Source organism: Neovison vison, chromosome X (genome assembly GCF_020171115.1).
Source record: "Neovison vison isolate M4711 chromosome X, ASM_NN_V1, whole genome shotgun sequence".
Taxonomy (NCBI): Eukaryota; Metazoa; Chordata; class Mammalia; order Carnivora; family Mustelidae; genus Neogale; species Neogale vison.
This window is the reverse complement of record NC_058105.1, coordinates 93,015,213-93,034,238: the sequence shown is the minus strand read 5'-3', so window position 1 is coordinate 93,034,238 and position 19,026 is coordinate 93,015,213. Positions and strand designations below refer to the sequence as shown.

At 38.4% G+C, this 19,026-nt stretch overlaps 1 protein-coding gene across 3 annotated transcripts in view; it reads right to left on the bottom strand.

The window, feature by feature from the left end:
• Positions 1-15,774: 15,774 nt before the first annotated feature.
• Positions 15,775-19,026, bottom strand: part of EFHC2 (EF-hand domain containing 2) — a 189,334-nt gene continuing 186,082 nt past the window's right edge. For all 3 annotated transcript variants that reach the window (XM_044235435.1, XM_044235436.1, XM_044235437.1), the window contains one exon: positions 15,775-16,344. In XM_044235435.1, the coding sequence (XP_044091370.1) occupies positions 16,243-16,344 (102 nt within the window). In that variant the 3' untranslated portion in view covers positions 15,775-16,242. The remainder of the gene's footprint in view (positions 16,345-19,026) is intronic.

The following is a 19,026-nucleotide window of genomic DNA, read 5'->3' as shown; positions in this document are numbered from 1 at the left end:
GAAACAAATGTCAACATAATAATCTCAATGAAAAATATTTTTTAAAATCTTAACTCAGGAGATGAGCCGCTCTGGGGGATAAAGGCAAATAAGCTTGTGAAGGACTGTCCTGCACTGAAACCTACCAAAGTTAATTTTTTTTAATTTAATTTTTACTTTGTAAAAATTACTTTAAAATTTACTTAAAATTACTTAAAAATTTACTTTAAGTTAATATTTACTTTGTATAGATTGATTTGTCTGTTTTAGTTCTTTTTCCCAGTGAAAAGTATATTTTGATAGAAAGCTTTTCATTTTATAAATATGCTATGAATTACCAAAATATGGAGTTATTTTATTACTAATATGTGCAATTAAAATGTATATATAGGGGCGCCTGGATGGCTCAGTGGGTTAAAGCCTCTGCCTTTGGCTCGGGTCATGATCCCAGCATTCTGGGATCAAGCCCCACATGGGGCTCTCTGCTCAGCGGGGAGCCTGCTTCCCCCACCCCCCCAGCCCCCAGCTCTCTCTGCCTGCCTCTCTGTCTACTTGTGATCTCTGTCTGTCAAATAAATAAATAAAATATTTTAAAAAATAATAAAATGTATATATAACATCACATTACTATGTTAAAAATATTCAATATTCAGTTTTGAAAGATAGGCAAAAAAAAAGTACAGGAGAAAGCTAAAGAATGTACACTTTTCAAAAACTACTACATTCTGCTCTATGTAAAAGAAGTAGGTGGAGATTTACTTTGTTTATCAAAACTAGGCATTAAAATCATTGAGAGATTTTTAAAAAGGAATGCAATATATTCAGCACCCACAAGCTGAGAGCCAAAATGTTTGGCATTTAATAAAAAATTAGCAAGCAGGAAGACATTATCCATAATGGAGATAAAAATGTATCAGTTGAAACGACATAGAAATTGCACAGATGATAGAATTAGATGAAAAGGATATTAAAACCACTATTATAACTATATACGTTAAACACAGGAAGCTAGAGGAAAAAATTTAACATGTTAAGTAGAGATGTGGAAGATATAAAAAGACCCAAATCCAACGTCACCTATAATACATGAGATGAAAAATACAATGGTTATGATTAATGGCAAATTAGGTATCACAAATAAAAATGATTAGTGAACTTGAAGACATTTCAAAAGATAGTATCTAAAATGAATAATACACAGGGAATAAAGAATAAAAAAGATAAACAGATTATCAGTGAGCTGTGGGACAACTTTAAAAAGCTTAATATACATGTAATGAGAGCTGCCAATGGAGAAAAGAGAGAGATGGGAACTAGAAAAAATTTGAAGAAAACATGACCAAACATTTTCAAAATTGGTATGGAAACTGTAAGTCTATAGATCCAAGAAACTCAATGAACCCTAAGCAAAACAGAACTAACCCACATCTCATAAACAAATTTCTTAAAACCAGTGGTAAATAGAAAATGTTAAAATTAGTCAAAGAAGAAAGACATATTACATAAAAAGGAAAAAAATGTAATTGACCATTTCTCATGTGAACAGCATAATACAGAAGTGAGGGGAATAATGTATTTAAAATACAAGAAAAAACTTTCAATTTAAACATTTATACCCTATGAAAATAACTTTCAAACATAAAGTCCAAAAAAAAGACATTTTGAGACATTTTTTTAAAGCAAAATAATTCATCACTAGCTGACCCACAGTACAAGTCCTGTTAAAGGAAGTCTTTCAGGCAGAAGAAAAAATGATTCCAGATGGAAATAAGGATCTGCACAGAAGAATGAAAAGCAAAGGAAATGGTAACTGTGTATATAAATATATGGTTTTTTCCCTTGTCATTTTAATCTCTTTAAAAGATAATTGGCTGTTAAAAATAGCAATAGAGTGTGGAGTTTATCATATATGTAAAAGTAAAGTATACAACAATAGCACAAAGCTTAGTCGGGGAGAAATGGAAGTATACTATTTTAAGATTCTTATACTATCTGATACAGTATGATATGTACCATACCGTCACTGGAAGGTAGCTGTACCAAGTTTTAGTTGTATTCTGTACACCCTAAACCAACCAACAAAATAAGAAAGAGTTACAGCAAAGCAGTCTAGACTAAGCCACTGTAGCATAAATAATTCCTTTGAGTTGAGGGCATCTGAGTTTCTGAAATCCTTTATTTTCCTAAAAACAAAACCTCCAAAAGAACTCAATTGTCATAAATCCCCTCCCAGGGAACAACTCAAATCTTCTCTTTTTAGAGTGAAGTCAGCACCACACCCAAGCAGACATTGTAACAAAACTATCATATCTCCTATCTATTCTCCTAAGGGCCCATTTAGCTTTCCAGAAAGTCATTTGTTTTTCAACAAGTGTTCTTTCTCCCCACCCCCACTTCTAAGAAGTCATTTGTTGTTCCTAAAGTGCCTTTGTGCCCCTCCCCATCCACTATTAAGGTGGTAAATGAGCCCCAAATTCTAATCAACAACTTGAGTCACATTTCTTTGTGTGAGCCTATAATTAAATCAGTTTTTTTTCTTACTAATCTGTTTTTTTTTTTTATTTTAACTTGTAGGCCTCCAAGCCTTAAACATAAGAGGGTAAAAGAAACATTTTTCCTTCCTGACAATGGCTACTAATCCAACAAATGAGATAAGATGGAATCAACATTTTTCATTTAAACCAAAAGAAGGAAGAAAAAGGAAACAGAAAAATAGGCAAACATAAACAAATAGTAAAACAATAGATTTAAATTTGATCTTATCACTAATAAATGATAAATAATACTAAATACTAAATAATACTAAATAATCTAAATGCATCAGTTAAAAAGATGTAATTATCAAGTCAAATAAAAAAAAAAAGAAAACAAGACCCAACTAAATGTTGGCTGTAAGAAAAATACTAGGAGTATAAAAACACATATAGGTTAAAAATTTTTAAAGACAGAAGAAAATATACCATGGTAACTAACACCAATGAAAAGAAAGCTGGAATGGTTTTATTTTATTTTATTTTATTTTATTTTATTTTTATTTGACACACAGAGAGAGCACAAGCAGGGGAGCAGCAAAGGGAGAGGGAGAAGCAGTTCTCCACTGAGCAGGGAGCCCCCCAATACCGGGCTCAATCCCAGGACCCTGAGATCATGACCTGAGCTGAAGGCAGATGCTTAACCAACTGAGCCACCCAGATGCTCCTGGAATAGCTTTATTATCAGACAATGTAGATTTCAGAGCAAAGAATATTACCAAGGATAAAGAAATTCACTGCATAATGATAAAGGGTTCAATTCATCAAGAGAACATGACGGTCTTAAATGTTTATATAGCTGCAGAGTTTCAAAATACATGAAGCAAAAACTGATAGAACTCTAAGGAGAAATAAACAAAATCACAATTATAGGCAGAAATTTCAATATCTTCCTCTTAATAGTTTCCAGAACCAGTAGACAGAAAATCAGTAAGGATATAGATTTTAACAACTTGACCTAATTGACATTTATAGAATACTCCATGAAAGAAGTATAGAATGCACATTATTTCCAAGTGCACATGATGTATTTACCAAGATAGACCATATTCTGAGTCATAAAACTAGTCTCAATTAATTTATAAGGATACAAGTCATACATACATATATCCTCTAACTACAGGGAATTAAATTAGATTGTCAGAGAGATCTTTGGAAAATCCCTAAATATTGAAACTAAGTAAGACACTTCTAAATAACCTGCAGAACAAAGAAGAAATCAAAGAGAAATAAGAGAGTAACTGAATGAAAATGGAATAACATATCCAAATTCGTGGGATGCCATTAAAGGGGTATTTAGGAGGATTTTGGAGGACTAAAAGCCTATGTTAGAAAAGAAAAAGGGCTTCAAATCAATGACTTCAGCCTTCAAACTAAAAAATTAGAAAAGGAGAGCCCACTAAATCCAAAGCAAGTAGAAGAAAGGAAATAATAATCAGAGTAGAAAAAACAGAAAACACAGAAATACAACAGAAAATTAATGAAATGACAAGCTGCTTCTTTGAGATCAATAAAATTGATTAATCTCTAGCCAGGCTGATCAGGAGGAAAAAAAAAAGAATCTGCCTTTCTTTCTTCCTGATACTGTATCAGTATCGGGAATGAGAAAGCTGACATGACTAAAGCTAATTCAGGTACTGAAAGGATAAGAACTGAGTATCATGAACAACTTTAAGCCAATAAATTCAACAAGGTAAAATGGACAAATTCCATTCCAAAGGCTCACTAGAGAAGAAATATATAACCTGAATAGCCCTATATCTACTAAAGAAATTGAGACTAGTTTTTTTAAAAATATTTTATTTATCTATTTGACAGAGAGAGAGCGAGATCACAAGTAGGCAGAGAGGCTAGCAGAGAAAGAGGGGGAAGCAGGCTCCCGGCTGAGCAGAGAGCGCAATGTGGGGGTCAATCCCAGGACCCTGAGATCATGACCTGAGCCGAAGGCAGAGGCTTAACCCACTGAGCCACCCAGATGCCCCAAGATTATAGTTTTTAAGACTCCCATGGGGCGGCTGGGTGGCTCAGTCAGTTAGGCATCTATTGATTTCAGCTCAGGTCACGATCTCAGGGTCATGAAATCAAGCCCTGAGTCAGACTTTACACACAGTGTGGAGTCTGCTTGAAGAGTCTCTCCCACTGCCCCTCCCAACATGCTCACTCGCTCTCTCTCTCTGTTGCTAAAATAAATAAATAAATCTCAAAAAAAAAAAAAAAAAAAAAGACTACCTTCCCATAAAACAAACTAAAGGCAGCCCTGGTTAAATATATCAAACATTTAAAGAAGGAACAATAGTAATTCTATACAAACTCTTCTACAAATGAAAAGGAAGAAATATTCCCAACTCATTCTATGAGGCCAGTATTACCATGAAATCAAAACCAGACCAAAACATGAGAAAAGTACAGATAAATATCCTCATGAACATAGGAGAAAAACCTCAAACAAAATTTTAACAAACTGAATGTAGCAATATATAAAGATAACACATCACAACCTAATAAAGTATATTCCAATAATGCAAAGTTTAACATTCAAAAATCAATGTCATTTCCAATTTTAAAATGGGCAAAGGATTTGATCAGACATTTCTCTAAAGACATAAAAATGGCCAATAAGTACAAGAAAAGATGCTAAATATCATTAGTCGCTAAAGAAATACAAATAAAAACCACAATGAGGTACCAGTTCACACCAACTAGGGTGGCTATAATTAAAAAAGAAAAAAAGAATATCGCAAGTGTTAGCAAGGATGTAAAAAAAACTGTAAACCTCATACATTGCTGGTGGGAATATAAAATGGTTCAGCTGCTGTAGAGAACAGTTTTGTAGTTCTCCAAGAAATTAAGCATAGAATTACCATATGATCTAGCAATTCTACTCTTAGGTATATACATGAAAGAACTGAAAAGTGGGGGCGCCTGGATGGCTCAGTGGGTTGAGAATACAACTCTTGATTTCCACTCAGGTCATGATTTTAGGGCTGTGAGATCGAGCCCTGCATGGGCTCAAGCTTGGCCTGGAAGCTGCCTGAGATTCTCTCCCTCGCCCTCTGCCCCTCCCTCCACTCTGTCTCAAAAAAACAAAACAAAACGAAACAAAAAACGGAAAACTGGTTCTCAAACAAATACATGTCTATGTATGTTTGCAGTAGTACTACTCACAATAGCCAAAACATGGAAACAACACAAGTGTCCAACAAATGATGAATGGCTAAACACACTGTGGTAGATCTATACAATGGGCTCTTACTCAGCCATAAAAAGGAACAAAAAATACCTGCTACAACACAGGTGAACATCAAAAACATTGTACTAAGTGAAAGACGTCAGACACAAAAGGTCACATATTGTATGATTCCATTTATAGGAAGTATTTAGAATAGGTAAATTCACGGAGACAGAAAGCAGACTGGTGGTTTCCAGGGCCTTAATCAGAAGTGACTGCTTAACGGATATGGTGTTTCCCTTGGGAGTGATGAAATGTTTTGGAGCTAAACAGAGGTGGTGGTTCTACACTATTGTGAACATGATAAATGTCACAGAATTTATACTTAAAGACAGTTTGTTTGATGTTCTATGAACTTAATTTTAATGAACTTATAAACGAAAAATTATATAATCACCTCAATAGATGCAGTGAAAGGATATGACAAAATCCAATATCCACTCCTGATAAAATCTCTCAGCATAGTGGAAAGAAAATGGAACTTTGAAAACCTGATGAAGGGTGTCTACCAAAACCCTATAGCTAACATCATACTTAAGAGTGAAAGACCGTGCACTTTCCCTCTACATTCAGTAACAAGAAAAGGATATCCAACCTTACCACTTCTATTCAACACTGTACTAGTCAGTGCAGTAAAATAAGAAAAAAGAAATAAAAGAATCCAGATTGGAAATGAAACAGTAAGACTTTATTCATAGATAAATACTATTTGTGTGAAAATTCTAATCATCTATGTGGCTATGTAAAAAATCTGACGATGCCCATAAAAAAGCCACAAGACTAATAAATGTGTTTATTAAGTTTGAAAGATCCAAGGATCAATGTACAGAAAATAGCTGTATTTTTATCCTCTAGCAACCAGGGATCAGAAAATGAAGTTACCATTTACATTAGCATCAAGAAACCTGAAATAGAGGGAGAAATTTGTCTAATATGTGCACAGCCCATACACTAAAAACTACAAAACACTGCTGGGGTTAAACTGAAGCCTTGGGGCGCCTGGGTGGCTCAGTGGGTTAAGCCTCTGCGTTCGGCTCAGGTCATGATTCCGGGGTGCTGGGATCAAGCCCCGCATCAAGCTCTCTGCTCAGCAGGGAGCCTGCTTCTCCTCTCTCTGCCTACTTGTGATCTCTCTGTCCAATAAATAAATAAAAATCTTTAAAAAAAAAACTCTTTAAAAAAACTGAAGCCTTAAATGAATGGGATAATACTGTGTTCATGGGTCGGAAGACTCCATATTATTAAGATGTCAAACTGATCTGTAGATTCAGTGCAATACCAATCAAAACACCTAGCAGGATTTTAGAATTGCAAGTTTATTCTTTTTTTTTTTTTAAATATTTTATTTATGGGAGAAAGAGAGAGAACAAGTACAAGCAGGGGAGCAGCAGAGGTAGAGGGAGAAGCAGACTCCCCGCTGAGCAAGGAACCTGATGTCAAACTCAATTTCAGGACCCTGGGATCATGACCTGAGCCAGAGGCAGACGTTTAACTGACTGAGCCACCCAAGTGCCCAGAATTGCAAGCTTATTCTAAAATTGATTATGAATATACAAAAGATGTAGAACACCCAAAACCATTATGCAAAAAAGAGTGAAATCAGAGAATTAACACTACTGATATCAAGGCTTACTAGAAAGCTACAATGAGCAAGACTGTGCTATATCAGTGTAAAGAGACACAAAAATCAATAGAACAGAATAGAAAGTCCAGAAAGAAACCTACATATGTATCAACAATTGACTTTCAGCAGAGGTACAAGGGCAATTCAGTGAAAAAAGATAGCCTTTTCAACAAATGATACTGTAACGACTGGGTATCCATATGCAAAAAAATAAACATGTAGCCATAACTCACACCATAATAAAAATTAACTAGAAATGAATTCTTTTTTTTTGAAGATTTTATTTATTTATTTGACAGAGAGATCACAAATAGGCAGAGAGGCAGGCAGAGAGAGAGAGAGGGAAGCAGGCTCCCTGCTGAGCAGAGAGCCCAATGTGGGACTCGATCCCAGGACCCTGAGATCATGACCTGAGCCGGAGGCAGCGGCTTAACCCACTGAGCCACCCAGGTGCCCTAGAAATGAATTCTTGATCTAAATTAAACACCTAAAACTATACAACTTCTAGAAGAAAACCTTTATGATCTTGGTTTAGGCAAACATTTATTAGATACAATACCAACAGGGCACATGGGTGGCTCATCAGTTAAGCGTCTGCCTTCGGCTCAGGTCACAATCCTGGAATCTTGGGATCAAGCCTGCATCAAGCTCCCTGCTCAGTGGTCAGTTTGCTTCTCCCTCTGCCCTTCACCCTGCTCATGCTCTCCCTCTCTCTCAAATAAGTAAACAAAATCTTTTTAAAAAAAAGATATAACACCAACAGAGTAATCCATACAAGAACAAATTGATAAAATAGACAAGCGGAATTTAAAACTTTTACCCTCCAAAGTTCCTGTTAAGAGAATGAAAGACCACCACAGTTTGGAAGAAAATATTTGGAAATCACATATCTGATAAAGCACTTGTATATGGAGCAGATGAAGTACTCTCAAACCTCAAAAATAAGAAAATAAACAACTGGGTGCCTGGGTGGCTCAGTGGGTTAAAGCCTCTGCCCTCGGCTTGGGTCATGATCCCAGGGTCCTGGGATCGAGTCCCGCATCGGGCTTTCTGCTCAGTGGGGAGCTTGCTTCCTCCTCTCTCTCTCTGCCTGCCTCTCTGCCTACCTGTGATCTCTGTCTGTCAAATAAATAAACAAAATCTTAAAAAAAAAGAAAAAAGAAAATAAACAACCATGACAAATTCCTACACATCTATTAGAATGGCTAAAATTTAAAAGATCCACCATACCAAGTATTGGCAAAATGCGGAGGAACCAGGACTTTACGGGATACTGGAAGAGAAGTAAAATGGCATAGCAACTTTGGAAAACAGACAACGACAGAAAGCAGAATTATCACCCCCAAATACGTCTTTTTGGCACACTGATTATTTTAAGCTGTTTATTTTTAAGAAACAGCAGACACAGGTGAAGCTGTGAACCCTAAGTAGAAGTAACCCTTTCGTAAGAAACGTTTATACGTGTAAGGGAAATCTGTATTTGTGTGTCTTCCTCTGTCCCGAAGAGAAGCATGACTCCAAATTTCTAGAAACCCTTGCCAGTGAATAAGGCAAGAACTTAAATTTGCATAAGCCTTACCCTTGTTTCCTATGCTTTTCCTGGTAACGTCCCCAAACTGCTCCCCCACCCCCCACCAGTACCTTTTGTCTTTATCTAGAGATAGTATCTAAGGTAGAGTCTTGGGCCATTTCAGGGAATGACTCAGTTGTTCTGAGTCTCTCCCACGTATACAGAAGGTACACAGACATTATTAAACATGTTTTTCTCCTATTAATCTGCTTGGTTTTTTTTTCACAGTGGGCGTAGGGAGGTGGGGAGGGGAGTCTTAGCCAAGAATCTAGAAGGATAGAGGGAAAATTATTTTTCCTCCCCACAGCAGTTACTCAAAAAATTAAATAAACATCAACCATAGGATTCAGCTGCTCCACTCCTGGACATTTACTTAAGAGAAATGAAAGCCATATATGCATACAAAGACTTATACATGAATGTTCGTAGCAGCTTTATTTGTAATATGTTAATAACTAGAAACAATCCAAATGTCCACCAACATGAGAATGCATTAAACTATGATATAGCCATAACATGGAATGCTACTCAGAAATTAAATTATTTGTGCAATATGTGCAATAACATAGGTGAATCTCAAAATAATTATGCTGAATGAAAGATACCCAAAAAAGTACATGCTGTATAATTCCATTTATATAAAATTCTAGAGAATGTCAACTTTTCTATAGTGACAGAAAACCACTCATTTGTTGCCTGGGCATAGGAAATGGTGAATGGAACAAAATATACCACCCACAAAATATGCCTATTTGGTATAAGGATTATTTTTGAGCTGATAAATTGGAGAAACAGCAGACTCCTGAGAAGCTCTGCAAACACAGCAGAGATTACCTTTTTGTAAGGAACATTCATATTTACAAGGGAAATCTCCATTAGATTTCTGGTACCAGAAAGAGCATGACTAAATGTCTAGAAATTTATTGACGGGGAAGGCACTGATCTAAATCCACAGTACCGAACTTACCCTCAAGTTTATGTTGCTTTTCCTGGTCACCTGCCGTAATGGCTCCCCTCCCTCCCACACACATATCCATCCTTCGTCTTTAGCTAAAGATGGTACTTAAGGTGGTGACTTAGTTCACCTTGGAGAATTACACAGTTACCTGTGTATCTCTCATGTATATATGAGGTACTCATATGAATCAACTTCTGTTTGTTCTTCTCTAAGCTTTTATTACAGGGGGGTCTCAGCCAAGAACTCAGAAGGGTAGAGAGAAAAATATTTTTCCTCCCCTAAAATGGGGATGTGTGGAAGGGAGGGATTTCCAAGGACCTCAAGGAAATTTGGGGGAAATATATTATCTTGATTGGGGTGGTATTTCACAGGTATACACATATGTGCTCTTATCAAATTGTACACTTTGATATATACAACAGTTTGTTGTATGTCAGTAAAAGCTGTGTCCTAAAAATTAGTCAGTTAGATGCCAGGCATTACGTGCTCAGACAACGTGCTCCCTCTGGGCAATCTTAATCTAAATTCACATTTACTATCCATACTCCGATGACTCTCAAACATGCCTTTCCAGCCCAGACCAATTTTACTGAGATTCAGACCTGGTAATCCAATTGCCTTATCTCCATCTCCATGTATCTGTTTCACAGACTCCCTAAGTGAGCATGCCCAAGGCAGAGCTGTGGATACACCCTCTGAAATCGGATTTTTCCCCTGGTGTCTCCTGGCACAAAGAATGACACCACCATTTACCCAGCTGTCAAAACGACCCAGCCTAATTCTGATTTCTTCTCTTTCATCTCCGACATCCTTAATGTGCCATGAGTCTAGCCACTTCTCACCAACCTCACCACCTCACTGACATTAATCCAAACCATCCATCACTTCTCTGGCAACAGCCTCCAGTCAGCCTTCCGGCTGCCAAACTCACTCTTGCACACACACACACACACACAGACACAGCAGCCAGAGATTTTGAAATACAGACACGATCTTTCCATCCGACCAATTAAAATCTTCCAGTAACTTCTCATGCCCTTTGTATGAACAAGCTGTTTATAATGTGCATTACACACACAAGGTGGTCCCTATTCTTGTCCGGAGTCCCCTCCGCAGTTGTCACCTCTTGCCACTTCCCTTGTCACTCTCCATGCTCCAGTCACAGTGAAAACGGACCCGGGCTTGGTGGGGGGTGGGGGTGGGGGGGAAGGCCGATATCGGCAGCAGTCTGAAATGGCTTTTCAGCTCCTGTTCTGTATTCAGTGAGAGGCCTCACAGCAATAATGAACAGCAGTGCTAGCAAGTTGGGGGGGGGGAGAAAAAGAAAAAAAAGCAGGCAAAAGTAATTTTACCAAGTTCCTACTGCAGTCAGATGTTCTTGTACAGACAGAGTACGAAAAGGAAACAAAGATGATTTTGGTGGAACTTTCCTAAAGGAGGTTGCATTTTGTGTTTTTCACAAGCTACCCGCCCCTCTGGATTTTAATATTATTGTGGGGTCATAACAAGCGTTTCCTCTATTGTTGGCTTTACACAGATGCGAAGCGGAGCCCAGGAAGCTGGGAGATTGATGAATAGTCGGTTTGATGTATTTGAACCATTCACCACTTTGAGTTAAATGTGCATATTCTGTTCAGAATAGACAATGGGGAGGGGCGGTCCCCTTTTTCCTGTCTAACTTGCATAACATCAGGCCTCACTGCTTAAACTAATGAGTATTTAGAAGTAAAGGCTCCTACTGATTCCAGCCAGTCATTAATTCTCTCCTTGCTGAGCCACCGTGGAGTTTTTCATTGGCCACATTTTTCAGCCCTTACCACTTGCTTCTGAGCAGCAGCGCTGACCCCTGATGTCCTGTGCCCCCACACCAGACACATAATGGGCTCGGAAGTCCCCTTGGACAGAATTTCACTGGGCACCAGGAACAAATGCAAAGAAGATGTACATTCTGGTCTCAGAACCCGCAATTGTGAGGAACTTAATTGACCTTGAACGCAAAGGTTTATTTTGCATAACCTGGTAGAAGAAGAAGAGTGGGGGCGACTTCCGATTTCTCTGCAGCTAATTATCCAGTCAGCGCTACGTCTGTAATCATGATGTTTGCTTCATTATCACCACAGGTTTGTTTTGTGAAATAGCTTCATTGATCTTGCCTCTCTGTGGGTTTTCCATTTTTACACATTATGTTCTCTTGGGAACTGGAAAGCACTGTGTCTCTTCAGATGCTCGGTCAACTTGAAAAGCCTCATTTTTGAAAAGGTCTTAACCTGCCTTCGACTTGAAGCAATTCAAACTTTCCCCAAACACATATTAGGACAGAGACCCAGCACTTAAGTAATGTTTAATATCATCTGGAAACTGTTTGTCTGGAAGGTCATTTGCAGACTGATTCTGAAGGATATTCAAAATTCAGGACACTATTTTTTTTTTAACTTTAAAAATTTTTTTTTATTTCTTTTCAGCGTAACAGTATTGTTTTTGCACCACACCCAGTGCTCCATGCAATCTGTGCCCTCCCCAATACCCACCACCTCGTTCCCCCAACCTCCCACCACCCCCTTCAGACCCCTCAGATTGTTTTTCAGAGTATATTCTTAACAAAAAAGAATATACATATAACTGGGAACGTGACAATTCATTATTCAATGGATTCTGTATTATTGAGCCTCATAAATGTTTTGTGGAAAACTCAGCCATTTCATCAAGCTATTTCTGAAGGGTCCCTCTGCCTCGCTTAGAGCAAAATCGTAACATATGGGAGAAGGGGACGGGAAAATGAGGAATGAGTGGCAAAGACTATAACAGTCCTCATTCAAATTGAGATAAATAAATTCAAGTCGGAAAGGGAAGAAAAGGTTTTTTGTTTTTTTGTTTTGTTTAGAAATTTCATTTTGTTCATCAATAATTCCCTGCTCTTTGAAAGGAAGGACAATTTAAATATCTCAAACTCACCACTGAGGGGTCCAAAAACTGCCCAGAAGATTCCCCCCCCACAAAACAAGCTTCAAATAGTATAGCATAAAAAAAGACCAAGAAAACGGGGCGCCTGGGTGGCTCAGTGGGTTAAGCCTCTGCCTTCAGCTCAGGTCATGATCTCAGGGTCCTGGGATCGAGCCCCACATCGGGCTCTCTGCTCAGCGGGGAGCCTGCTTCCTCCTCTCTCTCTGCCTGCCTCTCTGCCTACTTGTAATCTCTGCCTGTCAAATAAATAAATAAAATCTTTAAAAAAAAAAAAAAAGACCAAGAATGGTATGTTTGTCGTTAATTGAATCAGAGGCAATACATAATGTAGGCAAAATGTCGAAACTATCCTAATGCTTCAAAGTTACAGCACTCCTGGGGCACCTGGGTGGCTCAGTCCATTAGGCGTTTGCTTTTGGCTCAGATCAGGTCCTAGGATCGAGTCCTGCATCAGGCTGTCTGCTCCCTCTGCTCCTTCCCACAGCTCATGCTCACGCTTGCTCGCTCTCAAATAAGCAAATCTTTTTAAAAAGGGAGAATGAGGCAAATAAACACTGCCAATGTAGCAGTCATCTGCTGACAACATCCATACTTGACAGCAATGACTCAGCAAACCATTTCATGTCAACCTCAACAGCTTTCAATCAGTTTCTTCTGAAAAGACATGATGTGATCTGGGCTTTCAAATGACTTCGTCTATCATTCCCACGGTTGCAAGAATATGAAAAAACTGTTCGTTCTTAGCACAAAGGGTTTGCCTATATTAACCTTCAACTCACCCAGACTTCCACAGGCAGCCCTTGCTTTTCCACCAAAATGAGAAAATGTGAGCAGCTAAAAATATAAGTAGATGCAAAGGTTGTGAAACTGCTTTTAAAATGATTACCTGGAACAATGACAATAGTTGGGATTTCTCTTTTTGGGAGGAAAGAGAAGAGGCAGCTAAAAATTTAAGTGTATGCTCAAACTGGGAAACTTTACAAAGTTCTTCATCCAGAATAATGGTAAGAGTTGGGATTTCTCTTTTTCGGAGGGAAGCGAAGAGGCAGAAATTCCAGCCGGTCTTTACCACCTCCCTTAAAGATTTGAGCCACAAGGTTCCTTCGTGCTGAAAACCAGAGTTATCTAAGGCCCGGAACCTAAGGGAAACGCATCAGCATTTGGGGACCACCTGGGACCGAGGCAGGGCTGGGAGATTTCCAGATGGACTGTAAGACAATTCATTGATATTTACATAACAGAATAAATGTTTTCCCTAAGATAGCATTTCCCTTCAGTGCCTTGAGACCACCAGCAAAAGAGGGAGGCACAGAAATTCTATTACATTAATAGTCTTTGTTTTTATGGCTTTGGCATTTATTAACTAGTGGGAGCTGTTTATTGGGTCATAAACTTTACTAATGGGGATATTATCTCTAAATTATAAATCTCCTTCAGTATATAGTTTAGTTTTTAAAAGAATAATTATTTAAAGTGTCTGTATGGCTGCAATGTATCATGTTTATCGGCATGATTCCTATAATGGCCATTTAATTGCTAATTGTGGGCTTGAACTGCAAATAACCAGGGCAGTGACACACATCTATGTAACAGAACAGCCGTTGTCATCCCACAAACTCAGGAACATATCATTGGTTTGCTGCTTCTCCTCTTCTCTTCCCACTTCTCAAGTGAACTGTATCACAAGTCTGTACAAGGGCTAAATTATCTACGTATTTAAAATCTTGAGGGAAAGACAACTGACTGAAGAGCTGAATAGGTAAGTGACAAATGTGTCAGCTCGAGAACTTCCAGGGAAAGTTCATCCTTCTAAAAGTTTGCTCTCTGGGGAATGAAAAATTTTAAAGTGACAAAATGGCTTGGCACTGTCAGTTGTCTTGAAAAAACAAAACAAAACAAAAAAACCAACAAAACAAACCTGGAATAAAAATCAAGGAGTCAAAATTAGATTTTATGGGTAAATGATTCTAGTATGTAAGTTGAGTATTCCAGTTTATTGGAAAGTCCTTTGGGTGTATTCTAACTGAGGCACGTGGAGAATGAACCTACGTTTACATATAGAAATCGTTTATTGATTAGCTTCAATTAAAAAAAAAAGAAAAAAAAAGAAAGAGCCATTGTTATTGACCAAATTGGTACCACCGAAGGCCAAGAAGCCAGCTCATTTCTAGGCAAGATGCCACAAATGTGGAGGGTAGGAGTAATGAAGTGGCAGGGGTCCCTGACATGTCATTAGTTCCTTTTCCCCTCCTCTAAGCCATCGCCAGAAGGTAGCTGTGGAAGCCTCCCTTTCCCATAGGCTTCTTCTTGTGTCTGAGAACAGCAGGCACTCAGAGTTAGGGTACACAGCATCCACCACTGGAGACTGGGGTAAATTGGGACAAACGTCTCACAGTGAATTCCCAGAGGTCAATGATGAGGAGTTTTCACCAAATATACACTACATGACAAAAGTTCTGCTGAGACTCAGAACGTATAGGCCTAGAAGAAACATCAAAATAGAACCAGAGAAAGGTAGGAGGGAAACATGCTACAGTCCTAGAATATTTAAACCTCTGGGGTGGGTGGTATGTGTGTGGAGAATGAACCAAAAAAGATCTCTCAAAATCTTCAGCATTCACATCCCTACATATTTGAGACATAAAACATTTTTTGGTCATACTATAATAATTATACATGCATATATTCCTAAGACAACGGCTAACTTTAGATATAAAATGGGCATTAAAAATTTAAACCCTGCATATGTTTCAATTTCTCTCCCAGACTAAGTGTGCATGTGCATGTGTGTGTGAGACCCTGTGTGTGTGTGTGTGTGTGTGTGTGTGTGTGTGTCTGTGTTGTGGGGCAAGGGCAGGAGTCCTTCTCATAGCTTTGCTGATTTCAGAAAATAAATACATTCACTCTAGAGAGGTCTAAGGATTATTTTGATAAGGTGGGTTGCTAACAAAATTTAATTATATAAGTAATAAACATGTGTCAAAAAGATTTCAAAAAATGTTTAATAGAATCACAACTTATTGCTCAGATATAATTTGATTTTATATTGTCATGTATAGCTGTCAAAAGTAATTTTCTTTTTGTGTTGCAATGAATCAAATTATGTTGGATAGAAAATTACCGTCAGATTCTTTGGTATTAATAAATCAGACATGTAATAAAAATGTTTGACGTTTCTTTAAATGGCATTTTTAATAACACTGGCACATCAGTAGTGTAACACGATGTTCTGAAAAACTAAAATGACAAAAGGGAATTAACTGTGGCCTATGGATTTCAATTCAATATGAACCTTGTTTTTTTTTTTTTAAATGAAATTATATCTACTGAAATAAACTTAGTGAAATGAGAGCAGGAAATCAAAGGCAGTTGCCCGAAACTGGCATATGGCTACTCCTCCTCTAAGCCGAACACATCCTTTAAAAGACGTACGTAGTTAATGTATTTCGCGGGGATAGGTGACGGCATCCCGAGCCACTCATCTTCACATCTCTAGGAAAAGAACCAAAGACGGATATAATTATAGTCACATGTCAAAGTGAGGTCTTGTACATGCAACAGCGAATGGTTTCTTATTGTTATCTAAGCTCTTGATATGTAGCTTATTCTCAAGGCAGACGTAGACTGAATTCTTACGCTCACGTCTTAAAACCCTCCGTGTGGTGGAATTGTACACCCCTGCTTTTTGCCACGCGACTGTGCAGACCCTCCTGCGGGGTCTGTTTTCCTGTCCCTGTGATATGGGCTTGGCCACATGACTGGCTTGGGCCTACATAATGCTAGCAGATGTACCCCGAACAGGGGCTCTAACATGCTTGGATGGTTTGGCCTAACCTACTGTCCCTCTGTCACTGCCATGAGAAGAACATGGCCCAACATGCTACTGCCTCTCAAAAGGGCATGGGTGGGGGCGCCTGGGTGGCTCACTCGTTGAGCCTCTGCCTTTGGCTCAGGTCATGATCCCAGGGTCCTGGGATCGAAACCCGCATCAGGCTGCCTCCTCAGCGGGAAGCCTGCTTCTCTCTCTCCCACTACCCAGCTTGTATTCTCTCTCTTGCCGCCTCTCTCTGTGTCAAATAAATTAAAATTAAAAAAAAAAAAAAAAAAAAGAGCATGGGTGGATCAAGGCCAGCCGACTCACAGGTCCATGGATGAGAAAAATACATGTCCGTTGTTGAGAACCACTGAAATTTGGGGGGCAGGTTGTTACGCAGCATTATTTCACTCACGCAATGCTTTATTAAGACCTCAGTTATTAAAACCTGAACCGCTAGCTACACTGATTAGTAATACTACTATTACTAATAAATTTATTAGCTATGTACTATGTAAAGGTACTTTTTAAAGTTTTTATCACAGAAAAATCCTAAGAGGCAGGTTTTATTATGATACATATTTACAGAAAAGGAAACTGAGGCATAGAAGGGTTAAGTTGCTTGCCCAGGAAACTTTCAGTAAGCAGAGGAGCCTGGACTGTAACCCCAGCCATGAGGATCCAGAGTTCTGCTCATCTGCTGAGCTACCCTCCAAAGCCTGGCAGCCTGGGCCAATCTAGAAGCAGCCGGCTCTCATCTTGCATGGCTACATTTGATCCTACCACTTTCCTCTAGAAAAGCTGAGTAGAGAACAATGTTGTTCTTGAAGTGACACGCCTTTTTTTTTCTCAAGAATGCCTCCTGGGGCACCTGGGTGGCTCAGTCCATTAAGTGGCCAACTCTTGGTTTCTGCTCAGGTCATGATCTCAAGGTTGTGAGACTGAGATGTGCGTGAGGCTCTGCACTTGGCATGGAACCTGCTTAGGATTCTCTCTCCCTCTCCCTCTGCCCCCACCCTCATCCCACGTGCACACACATACATGTGCTCTCTCAGGAAAAAAAAGAAAGAAAGAAAGGAAAAAAGGAAAAGAGAAAAGAATGCCTCTTGCCAGACATTGGAAGTTGAGCCCAAACCACCAACTGGCTGTGTAAAGAAGGAAATGGCCATCCAGATGGATGAAGGCTAAATCAAGGCCTAGGGTGTATTTATACCACATGGAACTTAGTGAAATGTCCTTCCTACACCAAGAAATTATATATTTTATATATAAAATTATATATAATGTATATTTTATTAAATATTTATTTTATATATTTATATATAATATTATATACACAAAATTACACATTTTAATTAACAGTCATTCAACTATATAACATATCCTCAGAAATTTCATTACAAAACTTAGCACAATTTTTGCTCTTAAATGGTATTTTTAGATTTGATCGTGTTATAGAAGAATATAATATAAATATATGCATTCAAAATCACTCTTCCTGGATAGGTTTTTTTTTTAAATAAGAATTTTCAATACAAGAAAGAATAAAATACATTATGCAACTCATATCATTGCAAAGAAATTATCGGGGGAATGGATTCTTTTATGAAACAGGCCAGTTCTAGAAGGTCCTTCCCTCAGAGCTTCTTCATTAGGCAACAAAAGTGTCTTGTTTTTGAGCAAGAAATCATGATTTGACGTCTAACAATAAAAGAGAAAGAAACTGAGGGACTCACATTGGAATAATGGCAACTCCAGACTTTGGAGAGGAGAATTAAATTTGTTAGCAATAAGCCTTGGACAAAATGGAACACAAGTAAATATCTTGAGGTTTGAGATGAAGGATGATCTGAGATGAAAAGACCACAACAGTCCATTTCTTTACATCTTGATCACTTTAAATCCCATGGCTCTTGCAATGCTTTCTTGATGCTCCAGTCCCATTATGCTCTCTCTCTAGAATCAATACCACTTCCTTGGATTTGACTTCCCTTTGTCACTAATCTCTAGGATCCAGGTGGGAGGGACTTCTGCCCCAACACCTGATAAATGCCACAGGCATGTTGCAGGGGTTGTGGAACCCGGAACCCATGTACTGCCAATACGCTATTGTGATTCTTAATAAGATATATATATTTGGTCTTCATCCCTGTTTCTGGCACAGAGCTACTAAAACCCTTGAAATTTTCAAGGTGATGAGAGGGATAAGGGGCCTTATGTGATGTTAATGAGACATTTTTGAAAAGTACCAAGGGATGGGGGCTGGTTGCTAGGGTAACAGACTTTGTAAGTGGAGGGCTGGAACTTTCAGTCTCATCCCCCTGACCTCCAGGGGTAGAGCTAGAGGTTGAGTTCAATCA